Here is a 21,085-nt window from a genome sequence, read left to right on the forward strand (position 1 = left end):
CCCCAGCCTCTCAGGCTGGCATCCGTTGTCACCAGGACCCAGTCCTGAATGCCGAATCTGCGGCCCTCTAGAAGATGAGCACTCTGCAACCACCACAGGAGAGACACCCTTGTCCTTGGTGACAAGATTATCCGCTGATGCATCTGAAGATGCGACCCGGACCATTTGTCTAGCAGATCCCACTGGAAGGTTCTTGCGTGGAATCTGCCGAATGGGATTGCTTCGTAAGAAGCCACCATCTTTCCCAGGACCCTTGTGCATTGATGCACTGAGACTTGGCCTGGTTTTAGGAGATTTCTGACTAGTTCGGATAACTCCCTGGCTTTCTCCTCCGGGAGAAACACCTTTTTCTGGACTGTGTCCAGGATCATCCCTAGGAATAGAAGTCGTGTCGTCGGGATCAGCTGCGATTTTGGAATATTGAGAATCCAACCGTGCTGGCGCAGCACTATCTGAGATAGTGCTACTCCGACTTACAACTGTTCCCTGGATCTTGCCCTTATCAGGAGATCGTCCAAGTAAGGGATAACTAAAACTCCCTTCCTTCGAAGAAGTATCATCATTTCGGCCATTACCTTGGTAAAGACCCGGGGTGCCGTGGACAATCCAAACGGCAGCGTCTGAAACTGATAGTGACAGTTCTGTACCACAAACCTGAGGTACCCTTGGTGAGAAGGGTAAATTGGGACATGTAGGTAAGCATCCTTGATGTCCAGAGACACCATATAGTCCCCTTCTTCCAGGTTTGCAATCACTGCTCTGAGTGACTCCATCTTGAATTTGAACCTTTGTATGTAAGTGTTCAAGGATTTTAGGTTTAAAATTGGTCTCACCGAGCCGTCCGGCTTCGGTACCACAAATAGTGTGGAATAGTACCCCTTTCCCTGTTGTAGGAGGGGTACCTTGATTATCACCTGCTGGGAATATAGCTTGTGAATGGCTTCCAATACTGCCTCCCTGTCGGAGGGAGACGTCGGTAAAGCAGACTTTAGAAAACGGCGAGGGGGAGACGTCTCGAATTCCAATTTGTACCCCTGAGATACCACCTGAAGGATCCAGGGGTCCACTTGCGAGTGGGCCCACTGCGCACTGAACTTCTTGAGACGGGCCCCCACCGTGCCTGAGTCCGCTTGTAAAGCCCCAGCGTCATGCTGAGGACTTTGCGGAGGCGGGAGAGGGCTTTTGTTCCTGGGAACTGGCTGTCTGTTGCAGCCTTTTTCCTCTCCCTCTGCCACGGGGCAGAAATGAGGCGCCTTTTGCCCGCTTGCCCTTATGGGGCCAAAAGGACTGCGCCTGATAATACGGCGTCTTCTTAGGTTGAGAAGCTACCTGGGGTAAAAATGTGGATTTTCCAGCAGTTGCCGTGGCTACCAGGTCTGATAGACCTACCCCAAATAACTCATCCCCCTTATAAGGCAATACTTCCATGTGCCTTTTAGAATCCGCATCACCTGACCACTGCCGCGTCCATAAACCTCTTCTTGCAGAAATGGACAGCGCGCTAACTCTTGATGCCAGTCGTCAAATATCCCTCTGTGCATCACGCATATATAGAAATGCATCCTTCAAATGCTCTATAGTCAGTAATATACTGTCCCTATCTAGGGTATCAATATTTTCAGTCAGGGAATCCGACCACGCCAGGCCCGCACTGCACATCCAGGCTGAGGCGATTGCTGGTCGCAGTATAACACCCGTGTGAGTGTATATACATTTTAGGATATTCTCCAGCTTTCTATCGGCAGGTTCCTTTAGGGCGGCCGTATCAGGAGAGGGTAGTGCTACCTGTTTAGACAAGCGTGTGAGCGCTTTATCCACCCTAGGGGGTGTTTCCCAACGTGCCCTATCCTCTGGCGGGAAAGGGTACGATGCCAATAACCTTTTAGGAATTATCAGTTTTTTATCGTGGGAAACCCACGCCTCATCACACACTTCATTTAATTCCTCGGATACAGGAAAAACTACAGGCAGTTTTTTCTCACCAAACATAATACCCTTTTTAGTGGTACTTGTATTATCAGAGATATGCAATACATTTTTCATTGCTTCAATCATGTAACGTGTGGCCCTAGTGGAAGTCACGTTTGTCTCCTCATCATCGACACTGGAGTCAGTATCCGTGTCTGTGTCTGCCATTTGAGGTAACGGGCGTTTTAAAGCCCCTGATGGCGTTTGAGACCCCTGGACAGGCACAAGCTGAGTAGCCGGCTGTCTCATGTCGTCAACTGTCTGACTCGTAAAGAGCTGACACTGTCACGCAATTCCTTCCATAAGCTCATCCACTCAGGTGTCGACTCCCTAGGGGGTGACAACTCTATAATAGGCAATTGCTCCGCCTCCATCTCATTTTCCTCCTCAAACATGTCGACACAATCGTACCGACACACCGCACACACACAGGGAATGCTCTGATAGAGGACAGGACCCCACTAGCCCTTTGGGGAGACAGAGGGAGAGTATGCCAGCACACACCAGAGCGCTATATATAGACAGGAATACCACTATAAAATGTGCTTTTCCCTTTATAGCTGCTGTTAGTATCAAAACTGCGCCAAATTAGTGCCCCCCTCTCTTTTTTACCCTTTTCTGTAGTGCAGGACTGCAGGGGAGAGTCAGGGAGACGTCCTTCCAGCGGAGCTGTGATGGAAAATGGCGCCCGTGTGCTGAGGAGATAGGCTCCGCCCCCTTCTCGGCGGCCTTTTGTCCCGCTTTTTGGTGAGTTCTGGCAGGGGTTAAAATACATCCATATAGCCCTGGGGGTTATATGTGGTGTATTTATGCCAGCCAAGGTGTTTACATTGCTGCTCAGGGGGCCCCCCCCTAGCGCCCTGCACCCTCAGTGACCGAAGTGTGAAGTGTGCCTGAGTAACAATGGCGCACAGCTGCAGTGCTGTGCGCTACCTTGTTGAAGACTGATGTCTTCTGCCGCCGATTTTTCCGGACCTCTTCTTGCTTCTGGCTCTGTAAGGGGGCCGGCGGCGCGGCTCTGGGACCGAGCTCCGAGGCTGGGCCTGTGTTCGGTCCCTCTGGAGCTAATGGTGTCCAGTAGCCTAAGAAGCCCAAGCTGGCTGCAAGCAGGCAGGTTCGCTTCTTCTCCCCTTAGTCCCTCGATGCAGTGAGCCTGTTGCCAGCAGGTCTCACTGAAAATAAAAAAACTAAAACTAAACTTTCACTAAGAAGCTCAGGAGAGCCCCTAGTGTGCACCCTTCTCGGCCGGGCACAAAAATCTAACTGAGGCTTGGAGGAGGGTCATAGGGGGAGGAGCCAGTGCACACCAGGTAGTCCTAAAGCTTTACTTTTGTGCCCAGTCTCCTGCGGAGCCGCTATTCCCCATGGTCCTTACGGAGTTCCCAGCATCCACTAGGACGTCAGAGAAACACTGTACCCAAAAACACAAATGTGGATTGCCCGGGACGCACAGTTGTTCTTCCACAGGCATACAGGTAAGAGGTCTACGTGTAGAGTCAGAGAGGAAACTGCTCACAGACAATGCACAAAATGAAATTTTTCTGCCTCTATTACGTTCCTCAAACATATACATAAAGAAACAGCACCAAATCCTTTACATTTAAGGATATCTCCTAGGGCACCTCCAAATAACAGACACTGCCATCCATTAATAATAAAACACATTCAAAAACAAAATATCTGTTATATCAAAGTATAAGAATCTTTAAATATGTCATTTTGAATTCTATAAAGGGAACTCAATTTATGATAAACCTTTAAACTAAATATTTTTAGATTCAAAATGAAATATTCAATAACGGCGCCCTATAGTATCCAAATTTTTTTCATAGCACCCCACTAAATTAAATATTATTGTGGTTATAGGTCATCCTTAAGGCTGGTACACACTAGATGAACCAATAAAAAAAAATAAAGATTTCCCTTGAAACTTCCCCAGTTGAATGAAAGATAACGAGCATACACACTGAGTGATATAGTGAAAGATATCGTTCAGTGACGTCACCCCTTCCATCCCTGAACGCGCAGTCATGAAAGATATAGCCTAAATTGGACTGCATGTTCAGTTGATAAAGATAACCCATAACGTCCTGTGGGAGCGCGCATCATTATTGTGCATACATACTTGACGATATGCACAATAACATCTTTATCGTGCACATTGGGGTCAATTCAATTCGGCAACTTATGAATAGCGCCGGGAATTAGCTCCCAACGCTATTCAATTCAGCTGCTAGTTACCCGCAATTGTCGGGAATTCTTCTCTCATCCCCGGGGGATGAGAGAAGAAACCCGATAAAAGTGCTGCCTCGCGGCCGGCGCGAGGCTGATTCTGTCGGGAATCAGCCTTGCGCCGGGGAGTTAAGTCGGAGAATGCCCGTTCTCCCGACAATTCAACCTGTTTAGTCGGCGAGAACGGGACATCGCCGACTTAACTGGAGCTGAATTGAATAGCGTCGGGAGCTAATTCCCGGCGCTATTCATAAGTTGCCGAATTTAACTGACCCCATTGTCCACTTAAATCATCTAGTATGTAAGCCCCCGATTTGCTTCTGTTTGGCCACATATTTTTTGATTGGAAGCCACCAGCACTGGTTTTGCCTATTACATTGACAATAAATAATTTGAATTGTTCCTGGACCACCAACCCAAGGCACCCCTGCAAGTTTCCCAAGTCAGCCCAGGGTGCCACGGCACACAGTTTGCTCTAGGCTGTTTTAGCAGGGCGCCGCGCCCTGCCCGTTTTTTAAAAGGCAAAACCCACCCTGCCCCTTTTGCGGTGCCCTGCTAGAACAGCCGCCCGCTTCCTGCCCTCCCAGCGTGTAAAGATGCCGAGCGCATGCGCACGGCATCCATTCACGCTATAGGAGAGAACTGGGGGAAGCCCAGCACCGACGGAAGTGCTGGGCACGCCCCCAACAGTGATGCCGCCGGCAACGGACGCCCCCTACAGCAGCGTCAGTTGGCCGCACCGCCCACTAAAATGATGTAAGCGTAGCCACACCACCGTAATTTGCATGGCCATACCCCCGTTTCGGGCGCGTGCAAATGTGCCCCCCGGAGTCCGGCGCCCTGCCCCATTCAATTTCTAGAGGGAACACTACACTGCGATAGCCCATTCTACACAGCAAACACATACAATAGAATACACTGACACGGTCTATGACACTGCTTGTTTAATGAGTGATTTTATGCATTTCTTCCAACTACTATTAGTCTTGTTGATGTTGCCTCCAAATTACTTGAGCGACTGACTTGTGTACCTGTCTTACTATCTCTCCTGTCCTTCCAAAGTGATCAAACAACTGCTTACAGCAAATCCAAGCGTGACTTTTCTACAGCTGTTCTCCTGAACCTCTCAGCTGCTTCTGACACCTGCTCACCCCATTGGTTAGTGAAACAGCACTTTACTGATCCACTTCATACTTCTCCATCAGCTCCTTTACTGTCTATCTCTGGCACATCCTTCCCTCCACTTGTACAGGTCCCAAATGTTGTCCTCCGCTGTCGTTTATCAAAATGATTATCACATTAATTTATTCAGCAGCCTCCAATACCACCTCTAAAATGACTGAGCGTTTTCCCGTGAACTGGCAGATTTTGACTAACTTTTCCAGCGACCTAGTCAAAATTGACCTGCCTGCACAGTCTATTTTTAGCAGCGATAGCGACCTGGCGGGGATGCGCATCGCTACCGCTGGCTGTGTACACACACAGCGATATGCACTAATTTTCTGAACGATTTTGACTATATAGTCAAAATCTGTCAGCTATATCGCTCCGTGTGTATGCACCTTAACTCTCTCCTTGCCTCCACTCTAAGCCCCACTCACTTCTCATCTCGGTTCAGCACTAGTATATAAATGTTCTCTCAAACTTTCCTAGTACAGCAGCTCACCCTCATTGGTTTTAAGGGATGTGAAAATGTGTATTGTTTGTATAATTACACTCTATAATATCAGTATATTAACACCAACACTTTAATTAGCACTATATACTATTTTAAATAAGTGGGTACAAGAAATAGGCAATTAATATACCGCCTGTCGGGATCCTGAACGCCGGAGTCCCAACAGTCGTCTAAATGCCAGTGGTTGGAATCCCAACCGTAGCCCCGTATTCCCATCTTGGGTGGTGGGTCCACGCCAATACCCATGTTTGAATATAACCTGTGGCGAGCAAAGCTCGCCATCGGGCCCATGCGTGGCGAGCGCAGCGGCTCTTTATCTGCCACTGTCGGGATACTTACAGCCGGCATATTGTATGTATTCCATGTAATATAAATTGTGAAAGCTACAGGAAACCAAGATGATTTCAGAAACGCTTTAGTTTTCTATGGACACAAGCTTTCAACTCTTATTGTTTTCTTGTAACACTTTGGTAAAGAATCAACAATTTAGTATTTTTATAGAAACAAAATAAATGTTATATTTTATAATGTGGGAAGTGTCCCGAATTGGTGCATCATTTGGTAATATCCTTTTACATACTAATGAAAAGGCCCTGAGCAAAATCACACATCAAACTGGCCGAGCCCTCTAAACATACTACAGATGTCTTTTTACACTGTGGCTTCAGTCACATCAGGTTTCAGTCACGCCAAATAGCCTCTCTCGACACCTCAGGTACCATGCGACTCAACCGTGCAGCGTTCCCCTGTGCTTCCTGTGCAATTTTGTACAGGTGTAAAATCAACTCCTGTGCGTCCTAGTTTGTAATGTCAGTGGCTTTTCACTACGTCTGTGAGCAATTATTTGCAACTGCATAGTCGCAAAAATGTCTGAAAACCACTATGGAGCATGCATTACACAGAGTGTATGTATAAAGGGGTTGTTGCGTTCAGCTCAGATGGTATCAGAAATGTGGCTCTAAAGTGATGGGAGTTCCTGGGCGGTGACTGGGAGTTGGCTAGTAGTGCACGCAAACATGGTCTGTTCAGGGGGGTGTGGTATGGAAGGTAGATAGTAACTAGGTCTCTAGTGTCTAGGTTGACCACTATTGGTCGAAAGTAACTAAGTCGACAGGTCAACATGAGTTTTTTATGGGTTTTTTGGTGTGGGATTTCTCTGTAGAGTGACCGGGAACCCCAATTACTGCACAGTGTCCCCTCGCATGGCTCGGCACAGATTACCGTTCCAATCGTAGTCCGCGTGGATCGTTAAGTATGAAAAGGTTCAAAAAAAGAAAAAAAATTGCGAAAAACTCATGTCAACCTTTTGACTTAGAACATGTCGACCTAGAGACCCTGTCGACCAATAGTGGTAGACCTAGACACTAGAGACCGGATCCCATTCAGGGCATACTAATGCAAGCGGCTGCATTCACAGATGCACAGGCACAAGCATAGGAGTCCATGATCTGACAGAAACTGTCTCTGCCATAGAACTGGCGCATCCTATGTTGACGAATAGGGACATACTACCAACTGGTATTACAGCATGCATGGGCGCTAAAAGTGGGCATCTCAGCCCTTGCAAATTCGGCCACAAGGATGTACACAAGGGAAAGTGTGACTTTCTGCAAATGCTGCTACAAACAAACGGGTGACCACCAACAGAAAACTGCTGTGTGCGACACTGGCAAATTGTCATTTGCTACCTGACATAACATAGCACAGAAGTAAAATGCACATCTCATTATATTCAAATAAAAAGGAAGCTACAATTCTAATTGTTCCTACATACTAGTCATAATTATGTTCAATAGCTTCCCAGACACTGGAAAAAGAATGAGGACAGTAAAAACTACATGAAATCTGTTAAGCAGCAACGAGAGAATACACAGTTATTCTACAAAATAGGAAATAAATACGGTTTTAGAGAAAACGCCTTAAGGCAGCAAACCACATCACATTGACTTATGTCCAAAAAACATACTTTAAAAAAAGTGGATAGATGATGCATAACATTACCATTTACTATTGCAACAGTATTTTGTCAGCCAAGCTCTATAAAACACTGCTGAATTATTATGGTGGAGAGGAATATTTCAGGGGGGGGGGTTATTTGGAAGGGGGAGGGGCTCATTGATCTGGCTCCTATACTTTCATCCTGACTCCAACATTTTATAAATATTTGTAAAGATACTTTAAAGAGAGAAATTATCATATCTATCTGTATGCATGAAGCTCAAGCCACCCTTATACTTATATACGTGCTTTATCTAGATTTATGAGGGGAAAGAAAACAAAAAAAAGAGCAAAGAATGCTGGGTACTGATCTGTTTCAGTATATGTTTCTGTATTTTTATCACACTATATGAAATATACCCCTTTTCCACCTAAAACTCTGATCTGACCTGGGTAACTGAACATGGGCTTTTAACAGGACCCAGGTCTAATGATGACCCAAGCCACCCGTTTACACTGCACCATTACCTGGGGCCAACCCTGGTAGCTACCAGAGTCGGAGTCCCAGGTAACGGAACCCGGGTTATCTTTCAGGGACCCTTTTCCACTGAGCCGTGCCCTGGGAAGACTCTACAATAACTCTGGTTATTGCAGCAGTGGAAAAAGGGTATCAGTCACTTTTCACTACCATCTCTATGCGGATACCCAAATCTATGGTACAGAATCAATTAGCCACAGGACTTACTACATCGGTGCAGCTCCCAGTTTAATGCCCGGAACTATTTCCACGCACAAGCCTGCGGCTAACGTGTGTTAATCAATGTGTCCCAGGTAACTTTTTCAAGTGCACCCTCTTGGTGCACGTGGGATAGAGTGATGAAAAGCCCAGGGAAGAGCTGCAGCCATGTGGGAAGCTCCGCGGCTAATTGAATCTGCTTCTATTGCTCTATGGTTTCTCACCTCCTCTTTTATCCCATGAGGGGAATTCAATTGTTGTTTTCCCTTCCCCTGGCTGCCACTAGATGGCTCCTACTGGAACAATTCAATTTTAATTGTTGCACCGGTCGTGCACGCATATGCGGGTGTGCGGGGAATATGGGGGTGTGTGAGCTGAAATGTGCGATAACTACACAGTGTGGATGCTCAAATGGGTGCACAAAAGTGGCGTGTGGGTGGAAACAATTTAATAGCTTTGGTTGGCGCCCACAAAACCACTGAATTCCAGCCAATGTGTTCAATTACCCCTCTGCCAGCTCTACTTAAAGGTTTCAATTCTACTTAAAGTGAGCTCATCATCTTAATCTCATACCTCCAAGTGTCACTATTCTCACCACTGACATGATCACATCATCCCCAGTAAATCATGCCCACTGCCATTCTGTATACCAACTTTCATCCAACTAGTTGGTTGGGATTAAAAACTGGTAATGTATGGGAGCAAATGACTATCAGTCACATGCTACCAAATGATGGAAACGGTCGTTCAGATAAGTTAATTAAATCTGTTTAAATTAAACAACTTGCCTGAATGACCGTTATTGTCTGTTTCCCAAGTTTGGAAGGACATGGCTGATTGTCATCAGCTCCATTTTCATTCCAACCAACTAGTTGAATGAAAGTTGGTCTAGTGTATGGTCAGCTGTCTTGTCAGCTTCAAAGTCATTATTAAATAACTTCTTCTCATTAAGAAAATTACCAAAATTCTTAACCATACTCTTATTGCCTTCTGCAATGATTACTACTACCTTCACAGGACCCATCTATTCCTGCTACTATCCTCCCAAATTCCATGAGAAGACTGATCTCCCCTGTCACCAGTCTACAATTCTAGCTACTCACCTTACAGCAACACTTCCCCCTCAAACATTTTAGGCATAATGGGGCAGGTGTATTAAGCCTGGAGAAGTGATAAAGCAGTGATAAGTGCAAGGTGATAACGCACCAGCCAATCAGCTCCGAAACTGTAATTTTTCAAACCCGTAATGATTGGCTGGTGCGTTATCACCTTGCACTTATCACTGCTTTATCACTTCTCCAGGATTAATACATCTGCACAACTGTACCACATGGCCTTCCAGATCTGCAACTCGCCTCCTCTGATTTCCACCATCCACGCTATTTTTTAACCCACTTGGCCAAACGGTAGATGCTAGAATCAAGTGGGCTAAGGGACCTTTTCTGTAAGGGGGAGGAGTTATGACACAAGGGGGAGGAGCTAGGCCAGCGGGATAGTTCCTCTACTATCCACGCCACCAACTATTACCTTTAGTAATCAGGTGGCGAGCGAAGCAGAGCGAGCCACTGAGCCCGAAGCGTGGCGAGCGAAGCGAGCCCGCGAGGGTACTTTTCGGGTACCCTGTTCGCCCGTAGCTCCTCCCCCTGGTGACGTGTCTCCTCCCCTAGATACGTCAGAAGGTCCCTTCTCCCACTCCGAAATAGAATCAACCTTGGCCAAACCTCAAACTTAACCCACTCCTGTACAGCTTATCCTAGCCCCAGCTGATACTACCAGCTACTATCATATCCCTCTAGCGCCTCTAGTCTCAACATTAGCCTGGCTATTTAGAGGGGTGGTCTTAAGTATGCCGGCTGTCGGGATCCCCGCGCACAGTATACCGGCGCCGGCATACCGACACTTATTCTCCCTCGTGGGGGTCCAAGACCCCCCTGGAGGGAGAATAAAATAGCGTGGCGCGCCACCGTGCCCGCAGCAAGGTGAGCGCAGCGAGCCCGCAAGGGGTTAATTTGCACTTGCCACACTGTCGGTATGCCGGCGGTCGGGCTCCCGGCGCCGGTATGCTGGTCGCCGGGAGCCCGAGCGCCGGCATACCATACTACACCCATTTAGAGGATAATGCTGAGATGTGGCATCTTGTGTCTACCCCACCTTTGGCAACTACATAGAATCGGCGATTTCTTTTGTTATACATAATGTATTGCTTTTAAAGGGATCCGTTCAAAGTCCCGGCAGGTTTAGGCTGCGGGGGGAGGGAGTTAGGGTTAGGCTGCGGCAAGGGCTGGTTAGGGTTAGGCACCACTAGGGATTGTTAGGGCCATGTTGCAGGAAGGGAGGGGGTAAAGTATACATACTAGTGCAACCACTGTCAGTATTCTCAACTTCGGGATGCCGGCATTGGTCATATCGTATGTATCCCCCTTACAAAGCTTTATAAGTATATGCTAATAACACTACAGGACAAATGCTTTCATAAAGCTTACAGGAGTCAGAGGAGACTTGTAAATCATTTTTAGCAGGATGAATATTACTCGCAGTAACAGAACCTTCCATGTGAAGGCTGACATGATGCCACAGGACAATATATTAGTAATTACCACAATAATGTCAATTTGAGGTCTAGAAACAACATATGCCCTCCATTGTATTTACAGGCATGGCTGTCAGCTGCCAACATTATGACAGAATGAACCTATTCTACTAACAGCCTGCAGTAAACCTGTAATTGCAGAGAGCATGATGGGGGCATGAGGGCACAGGGCTGCCAGCAGTCACTTGCAAGTGTCACATCGTGGGTGAGAGGCTCCAGTCAGGCCTCAGCATAACACACCATCCCCCCTCTCTCTCAGGATGACCCCTCCACACGTGATCATTCCAGCCGCTGCTCGCGCCGTCCCTCAGTATGTACACCCCCAATCCCCTATATACCTTTCCAGCTCATCCGCGTTTCTCTCCGGTTCCACTGGCGCCATCATCACATCGCAGTCCACGGTTGCCGCCATCTTACCACCGGCTTACAAGGGAAGGAGAAAGAGACGCGACTTCCGGGTCCTCCGAGCCATCAGAAGTACCAAATAAAGAAAGGAACCCAACAGCTACCATAGAGTCGAGATTCGGCATGACGATAGACGCCCCGGAATTACACAAGCGGCCATATTGGAAAGGGGCATTGCGCGTCGGAACTTGAAGACCGGAAGCTGCATTGCCATGGAGATAAAATAAATGTCAACGGGTTTTTATCCATGGTTCCCTGCCATCAATGGAAAGGCACTATGGCACTGTTGGTTTATACCACTGACGGTGAATCCTTCAATGTACAACATTGCCATATGTCACCCTTGCCCTCATTCTCTGACAGGAAAAAGCATCCAGTGCTGTATTTTAACAGCAACAATAGTGGCACAGGTTGCCTACCCCTGACTTAAATGCGTGCATCTAGATTTACTAATAGGCCCTACACACTTAAAGATTTTACTGAACCATATGAACGTACAACTCGCTCATGTCATTCAGTGTGTAGGCGGGTTGTCTGACGGTACGGCCGTCGGGCAGGTCGGCGGCGGGTCGCCGACTGTTTCTGTTCCTGTTTCAGTACTATCTTATACCTCCCAACTGTCCTGAATCCAGTGAGACAGTCCCGCTATTTGGACACTTTCCCGCTGTCAAGCAGCGAGTGGGGGGGGGGGGGGGGGGGGGGTCATTTGGGGAGGCTTTGCTCACCCACTGCTCTGTCCTCTAAAGCAGCGAGCATACATCCCAACTGTCCCGATTTTAGCAGGACAGTCCCATTTTAGGGGGCTGTCCCACCAGCCGCAGTGGTGGGGGGGCAGCTGGGAGGCTCCTGTTATCACTGCTCTGCTGTAGAGCAGCGTTGAATAGATGCTGTGCGCATGGCCATGCCCACACTGTGACGAGAACTGGAGCCGTGGCAGGTGGTCGATGCATTGCCATGTCCCTTTCCGCGAGGCCTTTCAGCCGGGCTTGCAGAAGAATCCCGCTTCTCGTATAATAGAAGTTGGGAGGTATGAGCGAGTGATCTCTGAATAGATGCTGTGCACTCACGCACGGCATCTATTCAGTGCTGGGAGGTGAGCAGGGGGCTTGCCAGCTGCTCGTGGAGTGCTGGGTACACCCCCTAAATGCCAGACAACGGGTTAGTGGTGTGAGGCCACACCTCTTTTTTCGCAACCGTCCCGACCCCCCCAGTAAGAAGTTGGGAGGTATGCTATATATCAAAGCCACCATTTATCAGCATCATTGACACACTGTGGGTTAGTAAATCTACCCCATGGTGTTGTATTTTTCCATTGTAAATTAACATTAACAATTACCGCATATACTCGAGTATAAGCCGACTTTTTCAGCACTTTTTTTTGTGCTGAAAAAGCCACCTCGGCTTATACTCGAGTCAGTGACAGGCAGAGGCAGAGCAGTGTGAAGGAGGGACACGGAGCGCACAGTGCGCGGCTCTCCTGTGTCCCTCCTGCATCTCCGGCGGCAGCAGCGGCGGTTCTATTACAGGAAGTACCCGTTCGTGACCTCTGATCACGAACCGGCACTTCCTTTAATAGACCCGCCGCGGCCGCCGAAGATGCAGGAGGGACACAGGAGAGGCGCGTGCTGTGCGCTTCGTGTCCCTCCAGAAGACAGCGCGGGATCGACGGAGGGGTAAGTAACAACACTGTGGGGCATACCTGGCACTTGGGGAGGGAACGTATCTGGCATCATGAGGGGGCGTATCTGGCAGCACTGTGGGGGCATATCTGGCAGCACTGTGGGGGCATATCTGGCAGCACTGTGGGGGCATATCTGGCAGCACTGTGGGGGCATAACTGGCAGCACTGTGGGGGCATATCTGGCAGCACTGTGGGGGCATATCTGGCAGCACTGTGGGGGCATAACTGGCAGCACTGTGGGGGCATAACTGGCAGCACTGTGGGGGCATAACTGGCAGCACTGTGGGGGCATATCTGGCAGCACTGTGGGGGCATATCTGGCAGCACTGTGGGGGCATATCTGGCACTATGAGGGCATATCTGGCACTGAGGGCTGTGTACGGCTAGAGCTGCATTTCCCACCCTAGGCTTATACTCGAGTCAATAAGTTTTCCCAGGTTTTTGTGGTAGAATTAGGTGCCTCGGCTTATATTCGGGTCGACTTATACTCGAGTATATACGGTAAGTAGGCTTACCATACTATCCCTTTAAACCAGGACACTCATGAGTTACACAGGTTCTATGACTGTTTAAAACTAGCTGAAAAGCAGACTTGAATTAAGCCAGCCCCAGAACCTGCGTAATTCAGGAGTGTTCCGGTTTTAAAGGGATAGTATGGTAAGCCTACATTTAAGGCCTTGTTTATACATGCCTACTCTCCCGGAATGACCATGAGGCACCCGAAAATCGAGTGGCACACCCGGCCTCACGGAAAAGAGAGCAAGTCTCCCATAGAGGCCTCCACTTATCTGCAGCCCTCCACATCCGCACTCTTCCTCCAGCAGCCGTCCACTTACCTATTAAAAGTGGTCGGGTGGATGACGGGATTTGCGCAAAATCATGTCATTGTAGCCCTGCGCCTGCCCCCAACACACACACACACACACACACACTTTACAATGGCATAAATCTGGGGGCAGCCACACAGTCGGCAAGTCCATCTGGAATACTGTGTCCAGTTCTGGATACCATATCTCCAGAAGGATATACCGTATTTGCCGGCGTATAAGACGACTGGGCGTATAAGACGACCCCCAACATTTCCACTCAAAATATAGTTTGTTATATACTCGCCGTATAAGACTACCCCCTTCCACACACCAAATAAAACGTAAAAGAACATCAGATTTGTGACATACTGTATATTATGACCTGATAAGAGATTTGGATAGGGAGTATTTATCAAGGTATGCATAAGAAGGGGGGAGGGGGTGAGGAGAAAGTTGTAAAATGTATAAAAGTATACCCCTGTGTGCATTTAGTGTTACCGGTTTCACATGAGTGCCATTAGTATTAGTATTAGTGCCATTACAGTACCTGTCATTGTCACCATTGTACTGCCACAACGCGACTGCAGCGCCTCCGGCCAGTCCCTGCATCTCCCTGTAATTGGCACTAGTGACCCGCCGCGGCCGCACTGGATATCGCGCGATACTGGATGGTGAGTAGAATGAGGTGGGCGGGCATCGGGAGGCCACTATGGGCACCGGGCGAGTATCGGAAGGCCACTATGGCAGCTATGTCTATCCCAACTGAAGTGCACCCGGCGTATAAGACGACCCCCCCACTTGGAGGCATGTTTTTCAGGGCAAAAAAGTAGTCTTATACGCCAGCAAATACTGTAAATACATTAGAGAGTGTACAAAGAAGGGCGACTAAAATGGTGCATGACCTACATCACAAAACTTACCTGTAAAGGCTAAAAGATCTTAACATGTATAGTTTGGAGGAGAGAAGGGAAAGGGGGGACATGATAGAAACTTTCAAATATACCAAGGATCTTAACAAAGTTCAGGAGGGAAACATTCTTCAAAGGAAGAGAAGTATTAGAACTCGAGAACATACACTGAGACCTGGAGGAAGGGGGGGGGGGGGTTCAGGGGAAATTTAAGGAAAAATACTTCACAGAAAGGGTAGTGGATAAGTGGAATAGCCTCCCATCAGAGGTGGTAGAGGCTGAGACTGTAGAGCAATTTAAACATGATTGGGATAGACATACAGTATAAATATCCCTACAAAGAATTAAGGTTCAAAAAGGGTTGAGATTGCCTAAAGGATAAAAAAAGGGGCAGACTAGATGGGCCAAGTGGTTCTTATCTGCCATCAAATTCTATGTTTCTAAGTCTGGCCTTGTTTCACTCCTGCCTCCAGGAATTTTCCCGTGGTGTTCCCTATCATTAAATCTCACCATTTCTCTCAGACCTCCTCCTCTCTCCAAAGCTTCAAATGGGCTCTCAAAACCCAGCTCTTTATCAAAGTCTATCAGCTGTCCTTGAAGTTCCTGGAGACCACAATCTCCTGGGACCTTAACTGGGGATCCAATGCTGACACCACTGTCGGGAAAGCGCAGCAGAGGTTGTTCTTCCTCAGGCAAGTAAGGAATTTCAACATCCCACAGAAGCTTCTACTCCTCTCCTACTCCGCGATTGTGGAGTCGGTACTGTGCTCCTCGATACTGGTATGGTACAGCTCCGCCTGTGCAAGGGAGAGATGCAGACTCCAAAAGGTGGTGTCACAACTGAGGGCCTGAGCTGACGGGAGGCAGCCTCAGTTGTAGGGGCTGAGATGTACCGGAACCTGGGAGGTTGTATCAGACCCCTGGACTGTTACTGGTAAGTAACATGAATAATAACTGCCCGAAGGCGTGACCACGACAACTTGGATAAAAGTCAATGATGTTTATTATGACAACTCCGCAACACAGCAGCAGTAAAAGAAAACATAAAAGTCAGCAAAGAATAAACACAGTTCCTGGGTACTACAGGGTGGCAGGAGCCACAGGGCACTGGTAGTGTGAGATAGTTCTTATAATCTTCTAGATGGAAAGTCCTTACCAGGCCCGACTGTAGCAATGGAGATAACCCAGGATTGTACCAGCTGGTGTTCCAGGAAAAGCTGGGTTGCTGAAGATAAAACGGCTGCTGTGGATACTGGCTGGAACCAGACTGTTGTTAGCACGGAGTGGATACTGGCTGGAACCAGTTAAATAATAAATGAAGCTTGAGAGCGATGCAATATGAATGAAATGTAGAACTTGAGAGCGGAGAAATAATAATACCGGTGGAGAGTGGTAAAGTGTAGAAAGGACACCGGCCCTTTAAGAGAAGCTGTACTCTGCTGGAAGCTGGGCTGGAAGCAGGTAATGTTGTAGCTGGAAACAGATGAATCCACAATGGATTGGAGAGTCAGGCTACACCGCAGGTGGAATGCTGGTGCGGGTCTCTATGGTGGAAGTCTTGAGACAGGAGCTGGAACCTGGAAGACAATCACAGGAGAGAGACAAACAGGAACTAGGTTTGACACCCAAAGCACTGACGCCTTCCTTGCTCAGGCACAGTGTATTTATACCTGCAGCAAGGAAGGGATTGGCTAGGCAATTATGCAGATTAACAATACTGACAACAGATTGGAGGAAATGATCAGCTGACAGAATCCAAGATGGCTGCGCCCATGCAGACACTTGGAGGGAAGTTTGGTTTGTAATCCATGTGGTAATGAAAACAGTAATGGCGGCGCCGGCCACTGGAGACAGGAGACGCCAGGCTGATAAGTGCACATCCAACCACGCGGACACAGCGGAGGCCGCGGCTGACGTAATCGCCACTCTGACACTCTGCATGCAGAAGCTCAGGGACGGCGGCGGAGGGCGCGGGAGACGCCATGCCAGATGTAATATGGCGTTACTGTGACAGCGTCTCAGAGAGACAGGAGAGGATGCAGGAATGTGAACATTAGGATAACAGATGGGATCCGGTCCTGGAGCGCTGAGCCAGCCTTAGGAGGCATCTGATGGGTAAGAAATGGCGTCCAGATACCCGGATCGTGACAGGTGGTCAGACCCGCAGAGAAGATCATCCGGGATGACCTTCCCTCAGTCAAGGACCTGTACCTGTCCAGAGCTAAAAAGTGGGCAACAAAGATAGTAAAGGACCAGCTACACCCCGGCCACAGCATGTTTAACTTGCTTCCTTTAGGCAGGCGTTACAGGGCCATCCCCGCCAGGTCCACCAGAAGCCTAAAAAGTTTCTTTCCCCAAGAGGTCTGCCTGCTGAACTCCTGAACATTGACTGACTAGACGTACATGTAACTCACTTGTGTCCCTACGGTATACCTATCTGTCTGACTTCACATGCCCCCCCCCTTCACCTGCTTATCTATTACCTACTTGGCTGTTGTATAGCAAACCGAAGACAAATTCCTAGTATACGCAGGTATACCTGGCCAATAAACCGGATTCTGATTACTAACCACTTTTGTTGTCAGCGACATCCTCCATTGGCCCTACATGCAGCATGGTCCCCCTCTACCGATCCGTTGCTGCCCGCATCGGCAAGTGTGTATGCACTTGCCGATGTTGGGCTGGGTACACATTGTATAGTGTGTACCCAGCTTTAGTGTGTGAGTGGATCATGATATGATAGAGTGATCACAATGCCTGTATAGCAGGATAGTCAGTGATTGGATGAGGTAGTCATAGAGAGAGCACAGTACTGTCACACAGTCCATGTAGTAGGTTAGTCTTTGGTGGTGATGTCACTGAGTGAGCACAGCGCAGCTGTGTCACGCAGTCTAATGGTCTTTGGTACATTTACAGGATTAGGGGTATATTTATTACCAAGTGTGGTTGTGAGGTGCTAAAGCTGCCCCAACTTGCAATACGGTAATGTAAATTACTGCATGCTTTTAATATAATTGGGGTGCCAGGAGGGAACCTCCAAAAATGCCCAATCCCAACGAAGCTCTAGAAGCAAAGTGATAGATAGCTGGCTGTACAGTCAGCCAGAAATCATAACTATAAAAATTGTATTGTTATTATAGTTTTTTCCCCCTCTTTTTATGTACTCCTACATGCTTGTATGCCCTGCGGCTGCCTCCTGCATGCTTGTGTGATCTGCTGCTGTGACTGAAGATGCAGCATCAGATCACGTCTGTGAACATCAGCCATCTGAGTAGCCCTCAGGTTACACAGGATGGCCAGGCTGTTCACACTGCTGGGGCCAGGATGTCTGGGTCCGAAGGAGCAGAACCTGGCTTCGCCACTCCCAAAAGACAGTTTCTCACCCTCTTCTCCTAAATGCTCACAGCCCACAACAGAGGTGGATTAAGACCTCATGGGGCCCTCAGCAAGGCACTGACTTCCCCACTTTCTCAAACAATCCCCCCCAGCCAGTGTATGCCCCCCCCCCCCACCCCCCCCCTTACAGCTTGCACAGACACTTCCATCCCAGACCAGGTGACAAGTTGAACAGACAAACCCCCTCCACTGTTGATAGCTAGTACAGACCCCCTTCACCCCTGGACCCAGTGACAGCCCCCCCCCCCCGCCGCCCGGCATTTAGCTGCAGATTCCGGGACAGTTTTTACGTGATCCCAGTCAGCACAATATTTTTCACACTTTTCACACACAGATGTTGTGCGCCTGATTCATATTACACAACATACAGTAGTAGTGTCCCTTATTCACATTATGACACATAGTAGTTCTCCTTATACACAATGCCCTGCAGTAGTAGGCATATAATTACACAAATAATGGCTAAAGTAGTAGAGCCCCTTTTACACATATGGGCTCAATTTACTAAAGGTTCTAAAAATGAAAAGTGGTGATGTTGCCCAAAGCAACTAGTCAGTTTCAGTCTATCATTTCTCTATTGCATCCTAGAAAACAATAGAATCTGATTGGTTGCTCACCACTTTTAATTTTTAGAAGCTTTAGTATATTTACCCTATAATGCCCAAAGTAGTAGAGCCCCTTATACACATAATGCCCACAATAATTGTACCACTTACACGCATAACACCCACAGTGGTAGTGCTCATTATACGCATAATGCCCACAGTAGTTGTGCTGCTAACATGCCCACAGTAGTTATGCACATTACACACACAATGCCCACTGTAGCTGTGCCGCTTATACACATAATGCCACAGTAGCTATGCCCCATACACACATGATGCCCACTGTAATTGCACCGCTTAAACACATAATGCCCACGGTAGTTATGCCCCTTACACACACAATGCCCACTGTAGTTGTACCGCTTATACACACAATGCCCACTGTAGTAGTGGCGCTTATGTAAATAATGTCCACAGTAGTTATGGCCCTTACATTCACAGTGTCCAATGTAGTTGTGCTGCTTATACACATAATGCCCACAGTAGTTGTGCCCCTTACCCCTGCCCTTGGGGCCCGGAGCTGGCGGCAGAAGCTGGCACCAAGGAAAGGAGCCTGGAGCGCTAACAGGAGGTGTTGGGACCAGCAGGTGGTCAGGAGGTGCCATGCCCCCTTTTCAAATTTGTACCAATTTTTATGTGTAAAATGTTGGAGTGTATGGTAAGTATGTTTTCGGGGTTTATTTTTACTTGTTTTCTTCTTTTTACCAGCAATCAGCTTGTGTGTTCATCGGACACACAGAGCTGATCACACTGCTGGGTCGCTGCACAGCTTTCTCTGCCAGGGAACAGAGAAAGCTGTGCAAAAGGCTGCATATTTGCCTGAGCTGGCAAAATTATCACAGGGCTCACTGCAATTTTTTTTCCACTTTTTATTTTTGTTGGGGGGGACTATTATGTGTTTGTAGTAAATTAAACTACAAACACATAATAGTCTTAAATTACTAACTATTTAGGCTCCTACTGAGGCTATATTATGGCTTATTTCATGCACTGCAGTGGTGTGAGCCTCATGCATTGTGTGTGTGGCACTTAATTGTACTTCTTGGACTTGCAGAAAACAGGATTTTGATAACTACCGGTAAATCCTTTTCTCCTAGTCCGTAGAGGATGCTGGGGTCCACTTCATGACCATGGGGTATAGACGGTTCCGCAGGAGCCATGGGCACTCTTAAGACTTTTCAATGGGTGTGAACTGGCTCCTCCCTCTATGCCCCTCCTCCAGACCTCAGTTATAGGAACTGTGCCCAGGGAGACAGACATTTCGAGGAAATTATTTACTTTAAACTAGTGGTGAGATACATACCAGCTCACACCTCAACCATGCCGCACAACATGGCATTCAACATAACACACGCCAACAGGCATGAACCAATTACAGCAACATACTGAAACTAATATAACACAACTTGTGTAACTCTAATAACAAAACTGCAGGTAAAGTACGCACTGGGACGGGCGCCCAGCATCCTCTATGGACTAGGAGAAAAGGATTTACCGGTAGGTATCAAAATCCTGTTTTCTCATACGTCCTAGAGGATGCTGGGGTCCACTTCATGACCATGGGGTTTATACCAAAGCTCCAGTACGGGCGGGAGAGTGCGGATGACCCTGCAGCACCGATTGACCGAACTTGAGGTCTTCATCGGCCAAGGTGTCAAATTTGTAGAATTTTGCAAATGTGTTTGACCCTGACCAAGTAGCTGCTCGGTAAAGTTGCAATGCCGAGACCCCCCGGGCAGCCGCCCAGGATGAGCCCAGCTTCCTAGTGGAATGGGCCTACACCGACGTCGGTAACGGCAATCCAGCCGTAGTATGAGCGTGCTGAATCGTACTTCTGATCCAACGCGCAATAGTCTGCTTGGAAGCAGGACACCCAATATTGTTGGGAGCATATAGAACAAACAAAGACTCTGTTTTCTGTATTCGAGCTGTTCTAGCGATATAAATCTTCAAAGCCCTAACCACATCTAGAGACTTTGACTCAGTGAACGTGTCAGTAACTACTGACACCACGATAGGTTGGTTTATGTGGAAAGATGAAACCACCTTCGGAAGAAAATGTTGACGAGTCCTCAACTCTGCCCTATCTTCATGGAAGATCAGGTAAGGGCTCTTGTGAGACAAGGCCCCCAATTCAGA

The 21,085-nt window shown here is 47.9% G+C and overlaps 1 protein-coding gene across 3 annotated transcripts in view; it reads right to left on the bottom strand.

Annotated features, from left to right (window-relative positions):
* The window catches only part of DNAJC7 (DnaJ heat shock protein family (Hsp40) member C7), a 207,660-nt gene extending 196,017 nt beyond the window's left edge, over positions 1-11,643 (bottom strand). The window contains exon 1 of one of the 3 annotated variants that reach the window (XM_063959405.1): positions 11,481-11,643. In XM_063959405.1, the coding sequence (XP_063815475.1) occupies positions 11,481-11,554 (74 nt within the window). In that variant the 5' untranslated portion in view covers positions 11,555-11,643. Of the gene's footprint in view, positions 1-11,257; positions 11,370-11,480 lie in introns of those variants that run through there. The other 2 variants (XM_063959406.1, XM_063959408.1) reach the window with 2 other exon arrangements.
* Positions 11,644-21,085: the final 9,442 nt, after the last annotated feature.

The sequence above is a fragment of the Pseudophryne corroboree genome, chromosome 3 (assembly GCF_028390025.1).
Source record: "Pseudophryne corroboree isolate aPseCor3 chromosome 3, aPseCor3.hap2, whole genome shotgun sequence".
NCBI lineage: Eukaryota > Metazoa > Chordata > Amphibia > Anura > Myobatrachidae > Pseudophryne > Pseudophryne corroboree.